Raw genomic sequence first — 17,048 nt, 5'->3', positions numbered from 1 at the left:
GCCAAGCTGGCTGTTCAATGAGATTTGTATTATTATCATCATCATTATTAATGTGTGCTTTTTTATCCTCCTCGTTATTTTCAAATTCTGCTTGAATCAGCCAAACAAAACAGTTCTAGTGTATGCACTGCCCACAGTGAAATGACAGTCAAAAAATAACTGGGCTACCGGCTGTGCAATTAGCTAGATTAATGCCCTCAGTTCACACTTAACAAGGCCATGTCGCAGGTCTGGGATTTACGTAAGCAAACCATTTCATTTTACTTCCCCGAGATAACCCCGGGAAATTATAACACAGCGCTGTGCTCCCTCGAGTCTAGCGCTGCTCGTTATATCTCAGGTCCAGTCACTGCGGCAGAAATGCGCTTTAGAGGAGACAGAAGGAGAAGCTAAACGCCCCACCTAGACCTGAAGCTGGAAATGGATTCCACATGGGGGCGCCACTGCGCTCATGGGTTGAATCTGGATCAGTCGGGGTATTATTAAAACGGAACACAGTGAAGGAAGTGAACTTAAAAGGGCTGTGATCATAAGAAGGTCTGGAGAACATGAAGATCGATTGTGGAATCCCTTCAAACGGGGGCTGACGTGGATAGGGCTGGTATCAGGATTTCAAAGGCTCAGACAGGACCCCTCGCTCCTCCCCTGGCAGACGCACTTCTCTGAATTAGCAGGTGTGACAGTGAAGGAATCTCTTACCTCTCGATGATGTCAGCGACAGCGCAGGCGAACATCTGGAGTCCCTCCGGCATCTGGAGAGCGACTGGGAAGAGAGGAGCGCGAGACAGCGAGTCAGAGAGAGAGAGAGAGCGAGAGAGAGAGCAAGAGAGAGAGAGACAGAGAGAGGGGGGGGGGGGGGGGGGCTTCACGTAACAAAGGGAGCTTTTTATATACTGTAGGTCAGACACCATGCTCAAGTGCAAAGGCAAATTTCCAGACAAGAATACAGTCCTTTAACAGTACAAAACCAGAAAGAAACCAGACTATTTTTTTATTATATAGAAAATCTGCCAGCTCAAGTGGCCCACACTCTGTGGTGGTTGATGATAATGACACATAAACCACATGGGAGGTGTGCCATACTCAGAATTTAAGAAGTACGTATCAGCCAGTATTAAATGTGTTGATTTCAAAACAAGAAAAGCGGTCCTTCCTTCACCTGAACAACTGTGTACCAATCAATGGCAATTAACGTTCCTAAAAGCAGCAACAACGTGGCGTAAGAGGGTTAGTAACGCCTGTTAGTTCACTTGAGCAAGAACGACCCCTAACCTTTGACCCTGCTACACAACATGGCTTGACACAAAGCCCACAGAGAACAATTATTTCAGGATTCAGGTGAATGTTCCACCATTCGTTCATTTTTCATTAGCTGAACAGAACATGACTTAAATAAATGAAAAATTTCACCCATTGCTGTAACCAGGTATCTAAAGACAAAGTAAAAAAAACACACACACACACAACAAGCAGATGGACAGCAGAACAGGGGCCTGGGAGAGAACAACAAATACAATGTGGATTAGAAAGCCTTGTTTCTAACACCATTACAGATGTGTTGTAAATGAGCACAACCTCTCCATGACTGTGTTATTCACAGCCCTACAGAAAGTGTTGCAGCCCCCCCGCCCCCCGCCTCCCGCCCGTGCATTAGTCACAGGCTTCACTGCCGTCTGGGTGACGCTGGTAATTAAAAGGTGTCAGAGCCATTCCCTGTCATCTCCGATTATGAAGACCGGGTAAGTAAGTGTTAGAGAGGACTCAGGTGCAGGTTGGGAGATATGAGACCTGCTTGCTATTTACAGAAGACCACGCTATATAACCCATTGCATCCTGGGACATTTTGCTGTTGGTCAGACTGCTGGTTCTTCATGGTTTTGGGTTTTTATATTTACAGGAACTGTTGGCAGCTTATGCTCCTAGTCTTGTGCACTTGAGATCAGAGAACGCTGAACTTTTGGAAGCTCCTAGAACTCGTCTTCAATCAGGAGGGGCGAGAGCCTTCAGTTGCTCTGCTCCCTGCCTCTGGAGCTCCGTCCCGAGTCCTGTCGGGCATGCTGGCACACTGGAATCTTTTCAGTTGGAGCTCCGTCCTGGGTCCTGTCGGGCATGCTGGCACACTGGAATCTTTTCAGTTGGAGCTCCGTCCCGAGTCCTGTCGGGCATGCTGGCACACTGGAATCTTTTCAGTTGGAGCTCCGTCCCGAGTCCTGTCGGGCATGCTGGCACACTGGAATCTTTTCAGTTGGAGCTCCGTCCCGAGTCCTGTCGGGCATGCTGGCACACTGGAATCTTTTCAGTTGGAGCTCCGTCCCGGGTCCTGTCGGGCATGCTGGCACACTGGAATCTTTTCAGTTGGAGCTCCGTCCCGAGTCCTGTCGGGCATGCTGGCACACTGGAATCTTTTCAGTTGGAGCTCCGTCCCGAGTCCTGTCGGGCATGCTGGCACACTGGAATCTTTTCAGTTGGAGCTCCGTCCCGAGTCTTGTCGGGCATGCTGGCACACTGGAATCTTTTCAGTTGGAGCTCCGTCCCGGGTCCTGTCGGGCATGCTGGCACACTGGAATCTTTTCAGTTGGAGCTCCGTCCCGAGTCCTGTCGGGCATGCTGGCACACTGGAATCTTTTCAGTTGGAGCTCCGTCCCGGGTCCTGTCGGGCATGCTGGCACACTGGAATCTTTTCAGTTGGAGCTCCGTCCCGAGTCCTGTCGGGCATGCTGGCACACTGGAATCTTTTCAGTTGGAGCTCCGTCCCGGGTCCTGTCGGGCATGCTGGCACACTGGAATCTTTTCAGTTGGAGCTCCGTCCCGGGTCCTGTCGGGCATGCTGGCACACTGGAATCTTTTCAGTTGGAGCTCCGTCCCGGGTCCTGTCGGGCATGCTGGCACACTGGAATCTTTTCAGTTGGAGCTCCGTCCCGAGTCCTGTCGGGCATGCTGGCACACTGGAATCTTTTCAGTTGGAGCTCCGTCCCGAGTCCTGTCGGGCATGCTGGCACACTGGAATCTTTTCAGTTGGAGCTCCGTCCCGAGTCCTGTCGGGCATGCTGGCACACTGGAATCTTTTCAGTTGGAGCTCTGTCCCGAGTCCTGTCGGGCATGCTGGCACACTGGAATCTTTTCAGTTAGAGCTCCGTCCCGGGTCCTGTCGGGCATGCTGGCACACTGGAATCTTTTCAATCACATTTAAAAACCTATTTGTTTGAGTTAGCTTATTTTAAAGCGCCTTGGGATTCTCTGCATGAAGAGCACCATATAAAACCAAACTGCATTGCATTGTCCAAGTGAGTCTGATCTACAACACATGCAGTGATTAGTAGAAAATGCATGCAAATAACCTTGCATAGACCACAGCAGACACACACACACACAGGATTGGAACAGTACCTCAATTCTCGGATTGAGGGATTTCTATTTTTGTCTCCAAGGTGCTTCGTACTGCCATCACAGCCCCCAGGCGCTGGTGTTAATATTCCTATTGATTGAGCCTTTGCGTGAGAACACACTCCCTCCCAGGGCCTGAAGAGGTTACCTTCTTCCCTCCCCAACAACCAATTAAGACATGCAACAACTAAGGACCAATGAACAAACAGCTACCTGCCAGCCTCGTAGAGCCGTGCCAAGCCAGGATGCTGCGTTTCCCTGGGGACCCTACAAACTGTAACACCACCACACACACACACACACACCTCTCTTCACTGACAGTGGAATTAATCATCATTAAACAGTAAATTAGTTTCTCCACTCAATTGTGGCAGCCAGGCCAGAGCTTAGCGCCTGGTTTAATAAGGAACCGATCGTTGGAGAGCCACTCAAGCAGCCCACGTCCTCACGTTCTTAGATGTTTTAGAGAAAAACAAGGGATGCATGAATGAAGGATTGGTCGATTGTGCTCTGCATTACACGGTCTACAAAAGTACTGCACTGTACACTTTAAAAACGATTCTGCAAGACAAACAGGCGGCTAATACAAACTACAGGGGCAAATCAAAACGCCCGGCCAACGAGACACAGCCCAAAACGTTTCCCTGTCAAACAGAATTCCCATTCAAATCTCAGAGAAGTAAGCTCAATTGTAACAAACAGGACTGAGAAAAATGTGTTTAGAACGGGTAACCTGTGAAAGAGGCAGGTGATCAGTTTGCCTTTCGAATCTAGGTTTAACGGCGTGATGCATCAGTAACTAGGACGATCATCTCAAGCCTGCAATTGTTTTTACTCTCCGTGGTATATTTGAATCCAAAATGTGTCTTTGATGGCACCTGCTAGGCCCCCCAAGGCAGGGACAGAGGATTGCAATGGGCTCTGAAGGCCACGGCTAAGCGGTGATGTCGTGGGGGAGATGCCCCTGCTCTGTGATTGAAGCCGGATGGTGCAAGAGGGCTCCGAGCAGGAGGAAAGGTTAAGCTCTGTGCTTCACCTCACCCGAACAGACAGCAAGGCAGCTTGCTCATTAACTACAAAGGGCGAATATATTAAGAGCGAAAGGTTACAGCACCCAGGGACACAGCAACAGTGTAGCATAACTGACAATCCCCGATTCAGGGAGCACCACGCAGCGTGGGGGTGAGTGTTTTGTGCATCTCTGTGTAAAGTGTTTTCAACAATGCATTGTTTTTCCTTTGATGAGCCCTGCGTTGTCTGTGTCACAGAAATCTATTATTCAATGGAATCCGGATTGGTGCGACGTCAAGGGTTGTGAACCGCCTGGGAACACGCTTGTCATTCCTCAGGAGCGTCTGCAGTTATCATCTCTAATGACAAAGCTACTGAGCAACCCCTTGAGATGACTTCCAAGCCCCTCCGTAGGTTAGAGAAGCCAGCATAATTTCAGTAAGCTGAGGTGTGCCCGAGGCAAGAGCCTGTTTGAATAATTGATCTCCACAAATGGAATGAGATCTGTTTGCCAGGGTTCCGGTATTCACTCGCTTGGGATTAGCTACGGTCAGTCCAGCGTCCTTGTGTGCATGGGGGGGGGGGGGGGGAGGAGTCTGGCCGGTGCAGAGAGACTTTGCCAGAGGGCTGGCAGTAGGCACTCAGTTGGCAGGTGCTTCTGCACGATTGAGAAAGCACCAATCCTTTATAAAAGTGCACCCCCAAAGTTTCAGAAGCACTAAAGGAGCTCATCAGACCCGAGGTCAATCACAACTGGAACTGTGCGATTTGTAATGAACTGCAGTTACTATATAACTGTAGCTGAACCTTGAACCTGCGCATTTGTAATTACACCATGGCACTGATCGATTACAGTTCAGTTACGCATTCATTTGTCACTCGATCGTTCCTCTTGTATTTTCATACACTTTTGGGGACCCCGTTTGTTTTATATTTTTTTTCTTCAAATAACAGTATAATACAGCGGGTGTCCAATCCTGGTCCTGGAGGGCCACTACTCCACTCCGGGGTTTAACAGGAACAATGAGATCATGAACTATTTCAATATCTGGATGGAGGTGAATTGGTTCAGTTAAACACTTTAGAACTGGGTTGGAACAAAGACCAGGAGTGGAAAGGACAGCTTTGGCCGCCCCTCATGTAATATATTCACAGCCCTAGTGATCTGTCGACATGGGTTTTTCCCTTCACAATGGACGCTCACCAGGTAACTTCCACCATCAGCGCGAGTCGGAGGGATCGATGTTCTGCGTCTGAAGGAAATGAACTAGTCTGGTTTTCAATGGAGTCCCAGCAGGCAGATGGAAATGCATCATCATCATCATCATCATCAGGACCTGCCCTCTGTTTGAGACGAGGTCCCCTATTATCCCCCTATGATCCCCGTGGCTTGTTGATTTTTTTAATTAGCCTCGTCCCTATATTGGAAAGTGAGCTCCTGAGAGGTCAAGGCATTGCACGTGTTAGTGTGTCTCTCCTCTTCACCGCCTCCCGGGAACGAAGGCAGCTTCTTAAGGTTCCCTGTGACACGCAAACCTGTTTTCCTTCACTGGAGCAATTAATTATAAGCAGCTCACTAGCACCTCAGCGCACCGCGTGGGGAGAGAGAAGCCTTTGTGAGCAGAGCAGCTAGAAGCACCTAGAAGCACCGAGACTCCTGCCACACGCCAGGACTGTACAGCAAATCACAGGGGAGCGCAGGCTCAATTCTGCAGGCTGATCAATGCTACGCGGGGAGGGGCACAGCAATGTACCTGAACCGAGCCCCACTGTTTAATTTAGTGTAAGAAGTTCTGCAACTAAAATGATCAGAATACACCTAAGAAAGTTAACGAACATGAATAGGCCATACGGCCAATCTCAGCTCATCCGGTTCCTAGCAGCTGATTGATCTCAGAACTTTGTCAAGTTTGGTCTCAAAGGATCCAAGTGATTCTGTCTCAACAACACGACTAGGGAGCCCATTCCATATACACTCGGCACTCTGTGTGTGAAGAAGTGTCTCCTTCCCTCTGTCCTAGTCGAGCTCCAATTACTTTCCAACTGTATCCTGTGTGTGGTTTTGTGCTCTGTGCGGGATTGGGTTAACGAACACATTTTCCATTTGCCTGCTGCACAGAAAGTGAATCTATAGTGTGGTGCCTGGATAAGTGAGCTGCACTGGAGTCAAACGTGACAGCAAAACAAAGGGACTGGCAAGAACGATTACATGAACATGGCAATATTAGATACACATGTACGTGGGGGTTTGCAGTATTTTTCAAACACGTTGTGGACCTTTAAGCTGTGCAGACGGTTTTCTAGATAGCCGATCAATCCGACTGTATTCTGCCAGCATGTTTGAACACATTTAAACATTCAATAAGGAGGTGTGAAAATCCCTCAAGTGCCGTAAGCTTCATTTACGCAATTACTAACACCAGAAAAAAGCGAGATGACAACAGATGACAAGCCAGATTACCATGACAACATTTTAATGACTCATCGCAGATACTGCAGCACACAACTTTAACCACTGAGCTACTCAAACCCACTGCCTTCCACACTGCAGCCCAGCACTACAACCACTGAGCTACTCAAACCCACTGCCTTCCACACTGCAGCCCAGCACTATAACCACTGAGCTACTCAAACCCACTGCCTTCCACACTGCAGCCCAGCACTATAACCACTGAGCTACTCAAACCCACTGCCTTCCACACTGCAGCCCAGCACTATAACCACTGAGCTACTCAAACCCACTGCCTCCCACACTGCAGCCCTGCACTATAACCACTGAGCTACTCAAATCCATTGCCTCCCACACTGCAGCCCAGCACTATAACCACTGAGCTACTCAAACCCACTGCCTCCCACACTGCAGCCCTGCATGGCACTTGCTGTGTGGGTTGCTGTGCTGTGAACAGGTGTTTCTGTACCTCTCCTGGCCTGGGCCTGCCTCACCCTCCACACTGTCTTGGGGATCTCGAAGTTGTAGTTTTGGGGCAGTGCCTTGACGGCCTCCTGCAGTTCCACGTCATTCAGAATCTCGGCAGGAATCTGGTTAGCCACCCGTCGCTGGGGTCCTCGGCCTGCCAGGGAAACAAACAAGACATTAAAAGAAATCGCTGAATGCTTCTGAATGCTGGGAAGAAACACAGGTTTCAGAACAGGACAAACACATCTTTTGTAATCCTCTCTATGGCTTTCCCTGTAGCACTTTTACAGCACATAAAAACATGAAGCTCAGTACTGTGATGGGTTAATGTAAGGTAATGAAATACAAACAAGCAGAAGCTACAGCTGGGATGCACTGACACGTCCTTCTGAAGACTATCATGCCTATTTGTTACTGACTCGCACTTTGAGATCGGTAAACGATGGCCTCTTGGCAGTTCCAAGAACTCCATTAGAAACCTGCAGAGCGAGAGCTTGGAGTGTCCGAGCTCCTGCCCTTTGGAACTCACTTCCACACTGGATCCGGAATGCTGAGTCCGTCAGGGTTTTTAAATCTAAGCTCGAAACACGTCTCTTTGATTTGGCCTCTCGCTAGCAAGCAGTTTGAATGAATCATATGCTGCTTTACATTTTGGAGATAACAGTTCTCCAGTTATGCCAGCATTTGCCAGAATCGCACTTGTGTAGCGAAGCAAGGCCAGCAATACTTTAAGGCAGACATTAACACCAGGAGGATTTGAACTGGCACCATGGCAGCGTATTTTACTGCTGCTGCAGCTGCACACATTACATTCTTAATATTATTGAAGAATCAATCTAAGTATGTCTTTCTTCAGCCCTGATGTTAAACTATGAGCAGCAGTTTTGTGGGGGTTGTTACTGGAAGTACAGGAATGGAAATGATGCCCCTTTCACACTGGCACTGGTCCTGTCTACCCGGGTCACAATCCCGCGTAGTGTGAAACCACGTACCTGGGTCAGACCCGGGTTAGCAGGTTGATCCATTCCTGATTGTACTATGAGTCTAATAAGACACACCCGAGCTTGTTACCTGTACACTGTGGCTAATCAAGCTCACAGTAAAACCTGGAATGGGTTAAACTGCTCTGCAATAAGAGTCTTATTGCCATCCCTGTAGTAGAAGCATTTTTATGAAAATGCTCTGTAAAGTCAGCGTTGTGTTACGAAAGATTCCCATATCCCTTACATTAATATAACACACAGACACCACATCAATAACCACTTACAAGAGCCGCAAAATCGTATTGCTTTTTTCTGTTTTATTGTTTACTACACAAAATAATCAAAGATTCATTTTCAAGATCTCATGTCTGCATACACGTGACGCCGCCTCAGCAGCGATTACACAAGGCTATAAACACTCTCTTATATTTGTTCTGTAACGTGTTACCCGTTCGCATTGCTGTAAACAAACTGAATTAATAAAATATATACCTGCCGGCTTCTTCGCTGCTGTGATCCGCGTCTCTGACAAGGGCGCTGCCATCGCTCCAAACAAAAACACATGAGACACTGAAAGACGAAGCCAATCGAGGAGGAGAGCGCTCACCCGCTGGCAAGTCCGGTGAATCGAGAAAGGAGCAGTCGAACTGGGAAAGCGTACCGTGCACACGTTTGAATGGTCGTGCCATTGATATACAGTAGTTACAAATGATTGTATTTGACCGTGGGTGTGTAAATGTGGGCGGGGCTAGCAGGCGAGTTAGCCGAAATGTTTTCAACGCTGTAACTTTGCTTACAGCCTACAGCAGTAACCCATTCCCGGTTTGACTGTGAGTTTAATAAGATTCACCTGAGCTCTTACCTGCACTGTAGCTCATCAAGTTTGTGGTAAACCCGGACTGGGTGAAACTGCTATGCAGTGGGATGCCAACTGGCCCCATAATTCCGGGACACTGTAAGACAGGTCAGGTTTGTAACTCGCCTCTAAAATAAATCGCTTAAAAACTACAAGTGGGTGTGAAGCGCGTGAGTGGCTTCCATAAATGTGTTTAATTTGCGGTAGCGGTTCTATCGGGAGCGCATCATGTATTAAAATCGTATTGCTATTGTATAAGGTAAACAATGTCTGTCAAAACAGTGCAATTCCCTCGTTAGAGAAAATGTTGCAGTCGCCCACATTCATTCTCGTTTAACCTTGTGGTTAAGTTTGTGTTTACTTAATATTTCTTCCTGCTTCACACAGTCCCGCGCCAGTCAGACAAATGCAGCAAATCAGCGAGCTGTATCGGTCTGACTCTGATGGAAACGCTCCTCACGGGAAGTCATTCCCGCCCCCGGACACATGTGCTTTTAGTAACTAGCTAGCAAAACAATTCAATTCATTTAAACACAGGTCACGCAATTCACTCTCAGTGTGTGCGTGTGTGTCTCTGTCTCTCCGACAGTGTTTAGGTGTGTGTTTAAGTGGGTGTGTAAGTGACTCCCCCAATCCGCTTTCTAACTAGATTCCCGGGATGAAGTTAGAAGCAGAGGGAATGCGTGCAGACAGAGGCCGGTACTCGAGGCTGGGTGTTGTATTGGATTACAGCACTTAGAAAAGCACACTGATGAAATAGAGCCGTCCTGCAGGGAGGAGAGCAGGACAGGAGAAGAGAAAAGCAATCTCACCGATAGACACGCAAGCACACGCAGACAGACAGACACACACACACACACACACACACACACACACACACAGACACACACACACACAGGTACACATTATTATTATTATTATTATTATTATTATTATTATTATTATTATTATTTATTTCTTAGCAGACGCCCTTATCCAGGGCGACTTACAATTGTTACAAGATATCACATTATACATTATTTCACATTATACAGATATTACATTATTTTACATACAATTTCCCATTTTTACAGTTGGGTTTTTACTGGAGCAATCTAGGTAAAGTACCTTGCTCAAGGGTACAACAGCAGTGTCCCCCACTGGGGATTGAACCCACAACCCTCCGGTCAAGAGTCCAGAGCCCTAACCACTACTACACATTAATAATAATCTATGTGTCTATGTATAATATATTGTATGTAATATATTGAAGGTTATTCTGTATGCAAGATGGGTCCACCCTTCTCAAGGTTTCCCATAGCAGCAGTGTGGAGTAATGGTTAGGGCTTTGGACTCTTGACCAGAGGGTTGTGGGTTCAATCCCAGGTGGGGGGACACTGCTGCTGTACTCTTGAGCAAGGTACTTTACCTAGATTGCTCCAGTAAAAACCCAGCTGTATAAATGGGTAATTGTATGTAAAAAAAAAAAAAAAAAAAAAAAAATGTAATTGTATGTAAAAAAATAACGTGATATCTTGTAACAATTGTAAGTCGCCCTGGATAAGGGCGTCTGCTAAGAAATAAATAATAATAATAATAATAATAATAGCAAAGTGTGATAAAGCACGGTAAAGGAAGAATTGTAAAGCCCAGAGAGGTATAAAAATATAGCACGCCATGGGAAATGATGGTTAATGAATACTAACCATGGGAAGACTGCAGCTGATCTGCTGTGCACACTCGCCATGGTAAAGCACATTCAAATCTAGCGTCCGAAAGTGCTGACGTAGCTATAGGGCCAGTACAACAGAATACATTTTTTGGGAAGCCGTGGCTAGCAGTGTTCTATAGTGATCATGTGATAATGTAGCGTAATTACAGGTAAGAAAAGACAGATAAGGAAAGTTTGTTGAGCGCTCCTTTAAGGGGGAAGGAGGGGGGCAGTGAGATTGTTGCTGGAGCTAATAATAAGAGGTAAGAAATGGATGTGAAAGCAATCCATTTAGCATTGTTCATCCAATCTGGAATGCTGGGGGCGCCTCGCCCACGTGAACACATGTTCACACAGCCCGGCCTCGTTATTTATTTCTGTATTGATTCATTTATTTAGATGTTGTTCTGCAGGGCGCGCAGCGGTGTTTCGTCTTGTTTACAAGCACTTCCCAGCCCGTGGGCGGACAGCGGAATTAAGATCACTAGACACAGGACTCCGGACGGCAGCGCTCCGATTAGAAACGAAGTGATTGAAGTAAGCATCGGGGAGCCCTGAGAGCTACGACAGCGTATTTAAAAATATGGTAAACCAAACCATCCCGTAGTAAATGCAGAGCAAAATGCAATCGCATTGTAAACCCGGAGAGATATGGTAACGCATATTTAAGCATGGTTAACTAGTATAACCATTGCAAAGTTATGTGGCAAACTTTTAAAAGGGTTGTCATCTGACTGATTCGTCAGACGCTGTTTAGACACAGGACCATGTTTTTTTTAAAGCGCTTCCTACATTCTTTCATTATTTTTTGAAAGAAGAAAAAATGATGTTGATGTTACAAAAACGAGACACCAAACAGCACATTGCGAGCGCTGAAGAGAACTTCGTTGTTTGTTTGTAGTTTTTGAAAAATTTAACAGGATTTTAAAAAAATTAACATGGTGTCAGTTGTTTGTGCTGATTTGGGAGCTGCCTCGCACGCATTCACCAGGCCTTTATAGCCTGGTGAATGCACCTTTAAGTCACGCCGGGTCGAAAGTTTCAATTAAAGGTCAGAGATTGGAGTTTCCTTTCTGGGATGGGCTATGTAAAATGTGTGTATATGGGTAATATAATATATTATTTTTTTACAATGAATAATTCTTCAGACCTGCGCTACATTTCAACTCATTTCCATCTGCTATCCCATCTAATCGGTCCGGTTGAAATGCATGAGGGAAGACGGAATAACTCGTTTATATCGTTCTGTACCGCCGGGAGAGATTGAGGAATCCTGCTCGGTAGGATTTTTATTTATTTATTTATCAATTTCTCTGCAAAAAAAGGTATGGGGGAGGAGAAGCCGGGACGGCGAGTTTCTAAACCGGGACATTATAAGGAAATCGGTATTCGAGACACGACGCACGGCTCCCAACAGCGAGTTATTCCGTTTAAAATAAACATTACAGACACAATGTAACTAAATGCAATACAAATTACAGAGAAAACTTCATACCGTTTTTAATATCGACGCTCTTTGAAACATGGAGAGCGGCCCAAGGCTGAATGTATTAAATATTTATACCCGTGTTTCCGGGCATGCAGCAAGTAAAACCTTTGTGTGCACTTTTAAAAGTCTCAAGCGTATACCGCGCTGTGTGTTCAGTTAATACACCCCAGAGAAAGAGAAGCTGCAGCTACAGTGATCGGCCACCAATCTGAAAAACGCTAAGCACGAAGTAAAGGGTTAAGTCTGCTTGCAGCGCTCTGTTGCGTGGAGCTCGCGGAGTGAGCTCCTTCTCCTCGTGCTCGTTTCAGATGATTGTGGCCGGCAGGCAGGCTGCTCAATGCCTTCCATAGCGATCAATGCCGTTTCATCTCGGGGTCCAGATCGTTATGGACCGGCTTGCTGCTGAAACTCCATAGGGCTCTGATGCTGTGAGCGCCAGTGTGTGCACGGGTGAGTGTGTGAGTGAAACAGGACCCATTGCCAAAAAGTGAAGTGTAAAGTTTACACACTGATGAGGGGAACAGTGAACTGGCAGTGTACCACCATGTCACACCACCTGCTTAAAATCCCCAGGAATATCACACCCCTGCTGCGACTAGGCTCACACACATAACGCACCTCCCCTCCCGCTCCTCCTTGCCATGGAAACGACCACTAATTGAGCCTAATTAGAAGAGAGCGCATCACACACACACATACACGCACACGCACAGGGGCATCACTGCCAATGATCAATTTAGCCAATGATCTTCTAAGAGTGATCTCCGTGAACGCGCCCATTGGCTAACATGGTCAGATTGTGCACAGAATCTGCGCAGAGTGATCCCCGTGAACGCAGCCAAGGTGTTTGTGCTGTCCTGCAGACCAGCCCCGCCCATCCCCTCAGCACAGGACCGGGACCCTGCCTTTCCTAACTTCTTCCGTTTATATTTCTTTTCTACTCACCTGTTTCTTCATATCTGTCTGTGTCGCCCACCTTCTTTCTTTCTAGATTTATTTTTAAATCGTGCGTCTTGTGCAGCATTGCCGGTGGTGTAGGTGTCAGTGAAAAGTGAATATATTTATTATTGTCTTGACCTTCTTGTAAATATCTACAGAGAGAGAGAGAGAGAGAGAGAGAAGGAGTACAGAGAATTCAAAAACAGCGCACAGCTCTGTATCCCAGGAGAATCCGGATGCGACAGGATGTACAGTATATATCTCATATATATATATATATATATATATATATATATATATATATATATATATATATATATATATATATATATATATATATATATATAATATCTCAATCATTTTCCAGAGCAATTTGCTCTTTAAAGAAAGAAGATAATTCGTGTTGCACGCATACACACGAGAATGTAAACAGCAGAACGGGGCTCACACGCACACGGTCTGAGTAATCTTTAAACTTCTAAAATAGGAGCTCATTCTTTTGAATACAGGGCTTCTAGTAAACTGACGTGGGGAGGGCGATCAATCTGATATCAATTAGTGATATTCGGATTCCCTGCGGTTTCAAATAATGCTCTTCCAGAATGCACCATAACAACATGGGCTGCACAACAGCGACAAACACTAGTCTCAGCAATATGATTTGAGCAACACAAGTTGGTAAGTGATGGTATTAATGTGTTTTCTTTATTTGTTTTGTGACCTACAGCACAAGGAAGTGACATAGCTACCAGGAAGCAGCATTTATTTTTTATTTTTTTAAATCTAGTTTGGCACTTTTAAAAGTTTTCAAATAACCCCCTTTTTTAAGTAAATAATTTTAAAAGTGAAAAGCTGATAGCATCATTTACACACACACACACTCACTCACACACACACACACACACACACACACCCGCCACATTCTCGTTGTATTGATTGGTTTCATTTCAATAAGCTTAGTAGATAGCTGATGATCATATGCAAATCTATCGTGCATTCATTCCCACGGGCTTGTGAGGACAGACACCTAGAATAAAAACACATCAAAATCCAATTTGAATTAAATTAGAGAGAGAGAGAGAGAGAGAGAGAGAGAGAGAGAGAGAGAGAGAGAGAGTATAGCCTATATATTATATTAATTTACCAAAAAGAAAAAGTGCTGTTGCTTTTCAAAGACATTAATCTGTAATAAACAGAGAAAGAGAGAGAGAGAGACTGTGTGAGAGAGAGAGGAGGGAAGAGGAGAGAGATGAAAACACCTAAGAGCCCGCATCACATGTCTAGGCGCAGGTTGCCGAGGGAATTGGTTGGTATTTTTGAACTCAACTGAAAGCAAAACGCGTTTTCATAAATGTGAAATATAGGAGGCGTTCTGTTTCAGCAGGCAGCGCTCGAGAGAGCATGAAGTTGAAGCCCTGCTCGTATATATTTATCAGCTGCTACAGTACTTCTAAATACAAGCGCATTCATATTATTACAGCAGCGTCTTTTTTATCTTTAGAGTGGATGTTATTTTTTTGAGGATGTTAAAAAAAGAAAGATCGTCTGCTGGGCTCCACGGATACATTGCCTTGTGTTGACTGGTCTGATGTAAACAGCGGTCGTTTTCGTAGAAAAGAAAGACAAAGGGAAGATGATATACATTTTCATATACATATATTAAATTAGAAAACACCTGGATCGGCGCTGCCCGAAGGAAAGCGAGCAGGGTGTGCTTTTTGTAGCTATCTCTGTTAACCTATCGATCAGTCTGTGTGACTCTCTTACACAGAACAGAGAGGATAGAGGAGCCGGAGGGACCATTATTTCGCTTTTTTTGTTGTTGTTTTTCAACACAGAAAACAAAAAAAGGGAAGAAAAACAAAGGAAGCTTGGAGATAAAATAAAAAGACGGAGAGTTGTTTTTTTTTTGTTTTTTTTTTAGCAGAAGCACTCACGCCTCAAATCCAAGTGTTACAGACGGCACAGCCAGAGGGGGCATCGCTCCGCGGCACTTACTCTGTTGTGATTATTATTACGGTATTTTGTCAAACCGTAACAAACAAAAAACATTTTATACGGTGAAGTGGGGAAGACGGCTCCCTCTATAAAGACGTTCAAACTACAATACAGGATACTTCCCTATTGTTTTGTACAACTGCACCGGAGAGCAAACGGCGCCGACATGGGTTCATGATATTGCATATTATTATTATTATTATTATTATTATTATTATTATTATTATTATTATTATTACTGTGAATTTGAATTATGTTTTAACACTTGCTTAGGCTTCTCCGGTACTTCGGCGTGGAAGGAGACCCATCTATTAACAGCAAGGACCATTTGCTGTCTTGTTCATGCGTTTGTTTTACATTTATAAACTCAAATGCAATGCTGCTGTGATCTGGGCAGATGAAGACGGATGAAAACAGGAGTCTCACCAGCGCTGAACTATATAAGAAACGTCTCCTCCCTTTTTTTCTTTTTTTTGGATCACTTTAGGGAAGGAAAACACTTTTAAAATAAACAAGAAAAAAATGCCATTCCCGATTTTGGACTTAGTGGGGCAATTCGATTTTTTGGTTCTGGCTCCTTTCGAATCTGGACTAAGAGGACTACTGCTCCGGATTGCAATGTAACCGGGAAAACAACACACCTAATTCAAATATACATATATATTGCAGAAAAAAAAGACTCGAGCTTTGACCACCTCAGCTCCCGACACGCATGCTAACTGGAATACTGTACCGCGTCTACAAAAGAAAACACGTTTCAACATGTTTAAACGAGGTAAGCGAACACACTTTCTAATTGTATCTGTTTTTATCTTTATTTTGTATTGGTGTTATTTGAAGTATTATTATGAAAAGTAAGTGATGTGATTATCAGGTAAGTGCTCGGTATATAACGGGCTACCTCGTATTTGTGCACACGTGTGCAGTATATAAGTACTGGAGGCATTGATAGATGGCTATTTCTTGTTTGGTTTACCGCCTTGTCTCCCGTGCATGTTACTTTCAGTGTCGTCTTACTTTGTAGTGTGCATAAAACATGACTCCATATCGCGTAATATTATTGTTAAAAATAGAAAGGGTTGCCGCACTGCAGGTTTTCTTTCCTAGTTGCTACTTCTCTGACTCGAGCGCTTTGGTTTGATTTGACGGTGCGCTGTGCAGCTCAAGCGTCTCTGTTTCAGCACCGTGGACGGGCGCCGTTGAACTGTACAGAACAGGGAAAGTTCGTCGATAATGGTTTTTTTTGTCGGGGGAAGGGGGGGTGGTAGAGGCTACGGTTTGTAGAGCGTTTGCAGGACAGTGCCAAAAAAAAACAAAAAAAAAAAAAACGAGCGCGCATCAGTGTTGGCATTGCAAACATGCTGGAACGCTGTGACTGTGTGTGCGCGAGTCGCGCTGCTCGGATACCCAGCGGCTATTCATTATCAACACCATGAACATAACTGGAGTGGAGGGGTGGTTAGTTATGTTGCAATATAACTTCAGGAAGGGGGGTGTCTGTTTATATAGAAGAAGAAACACATGCAGCCACTGAAATTACCCGAAGGGTATTTTGTTATGTATTTGTTTTTATGGACCGATCCCCTGTGTGTAAAGTAAAGACTACCATTTTATATTCTACAGTCTGTCCTTCCTTTTACATTTAATGTTCGTATTTTTTTAAGCAGCGCGTTATCTTCTGATAATTGAATTGACATGACACGGTAGCGCTCAGAGGGGTCGTGTTGCTTGCAATGGAGCCGTGCTCCGGTCTAGAGCTGCTCCCTGAACCGCTCCAGCGC

The 17,048-nt window shown here is 45.3% G+C and overlaps 2 protein-coding genes across 4 annotated transcripts in view; one reads left to right on the top strand and one right to left on the bottom strand.

The window, feature by feature from the left end:
* LOC117430380 (2-(3-amino-3-carboxypropyl)histidine synthase subunit 1-like) overlaps positions 1-8,943 on the bottom strand; it is a 51,933-nt gene extending 42,990 nt beyond the window's left edge. Inside the window, exons 1-3 of one of the 3 annotated variants that reach the window (XM_058997937.1) lie at positions 8,788-8,943; positions 7,314-7,466; positions 700-763 (exon numbers count right to left, since the gene is read on the bottom strand). In XM_058997937.1, coding sequence (XP_058853920.1) covers positions 700-763; positions 7,314-7,466; positions 8,788-8,839 — 269 coding nt within the window. In that variant the 5' untranslated portion in view covers positions 8,840-8,943. The remainder of the gene's footprint in view (positions 1-699; positions 764-7,313; positions 7,467-8,787) is intronic. The other 2 variants (XM_058997936.1, XM_058997935.1) reach the window with 2 other exon arrangements.
* Positions 8,944-14,502: 5,559 nt separating this feature from the next.
* LOC117429579 (reticulon-4 receptor-like 1) overlaps positions 14,503-17,048 on the top strand; it is a 52,116-nt gene continuing 49,570 nt past the window's right edge. The window contains exon 1 of the mRNA XM_034049250.3: positions 14,503-16,042. Coding sequence (XP_033905141.3) covers positions 16,030-16,042 — 13 coding nt within the window. The 5' untranslated portion in view covers positions 14,503-16,029. The remainder of the gene's footprint in view (positions 16,043-17,048) is intronic.

Source organism: Acipenser ruthenus, chromosome 24 (genome assembly GCF_902713425.1).
Source record: "Acipenser ruthenus chromosome 24, fAciRut3.2 maternal haplotype, whole genome shotgun sequence".
Lineage (NCBI taxonomy): Eukaryota > Metazoa > Chordata > Actinopteri > Acipenseriformes > Acipenseridae > Acipenser > Acipenser ruthenus.
The sequence above is the reverse complement of the archived record's forward strand: the minus strand, read 5'-3'. Positions and strand labels throughout refer to the sequence as shown.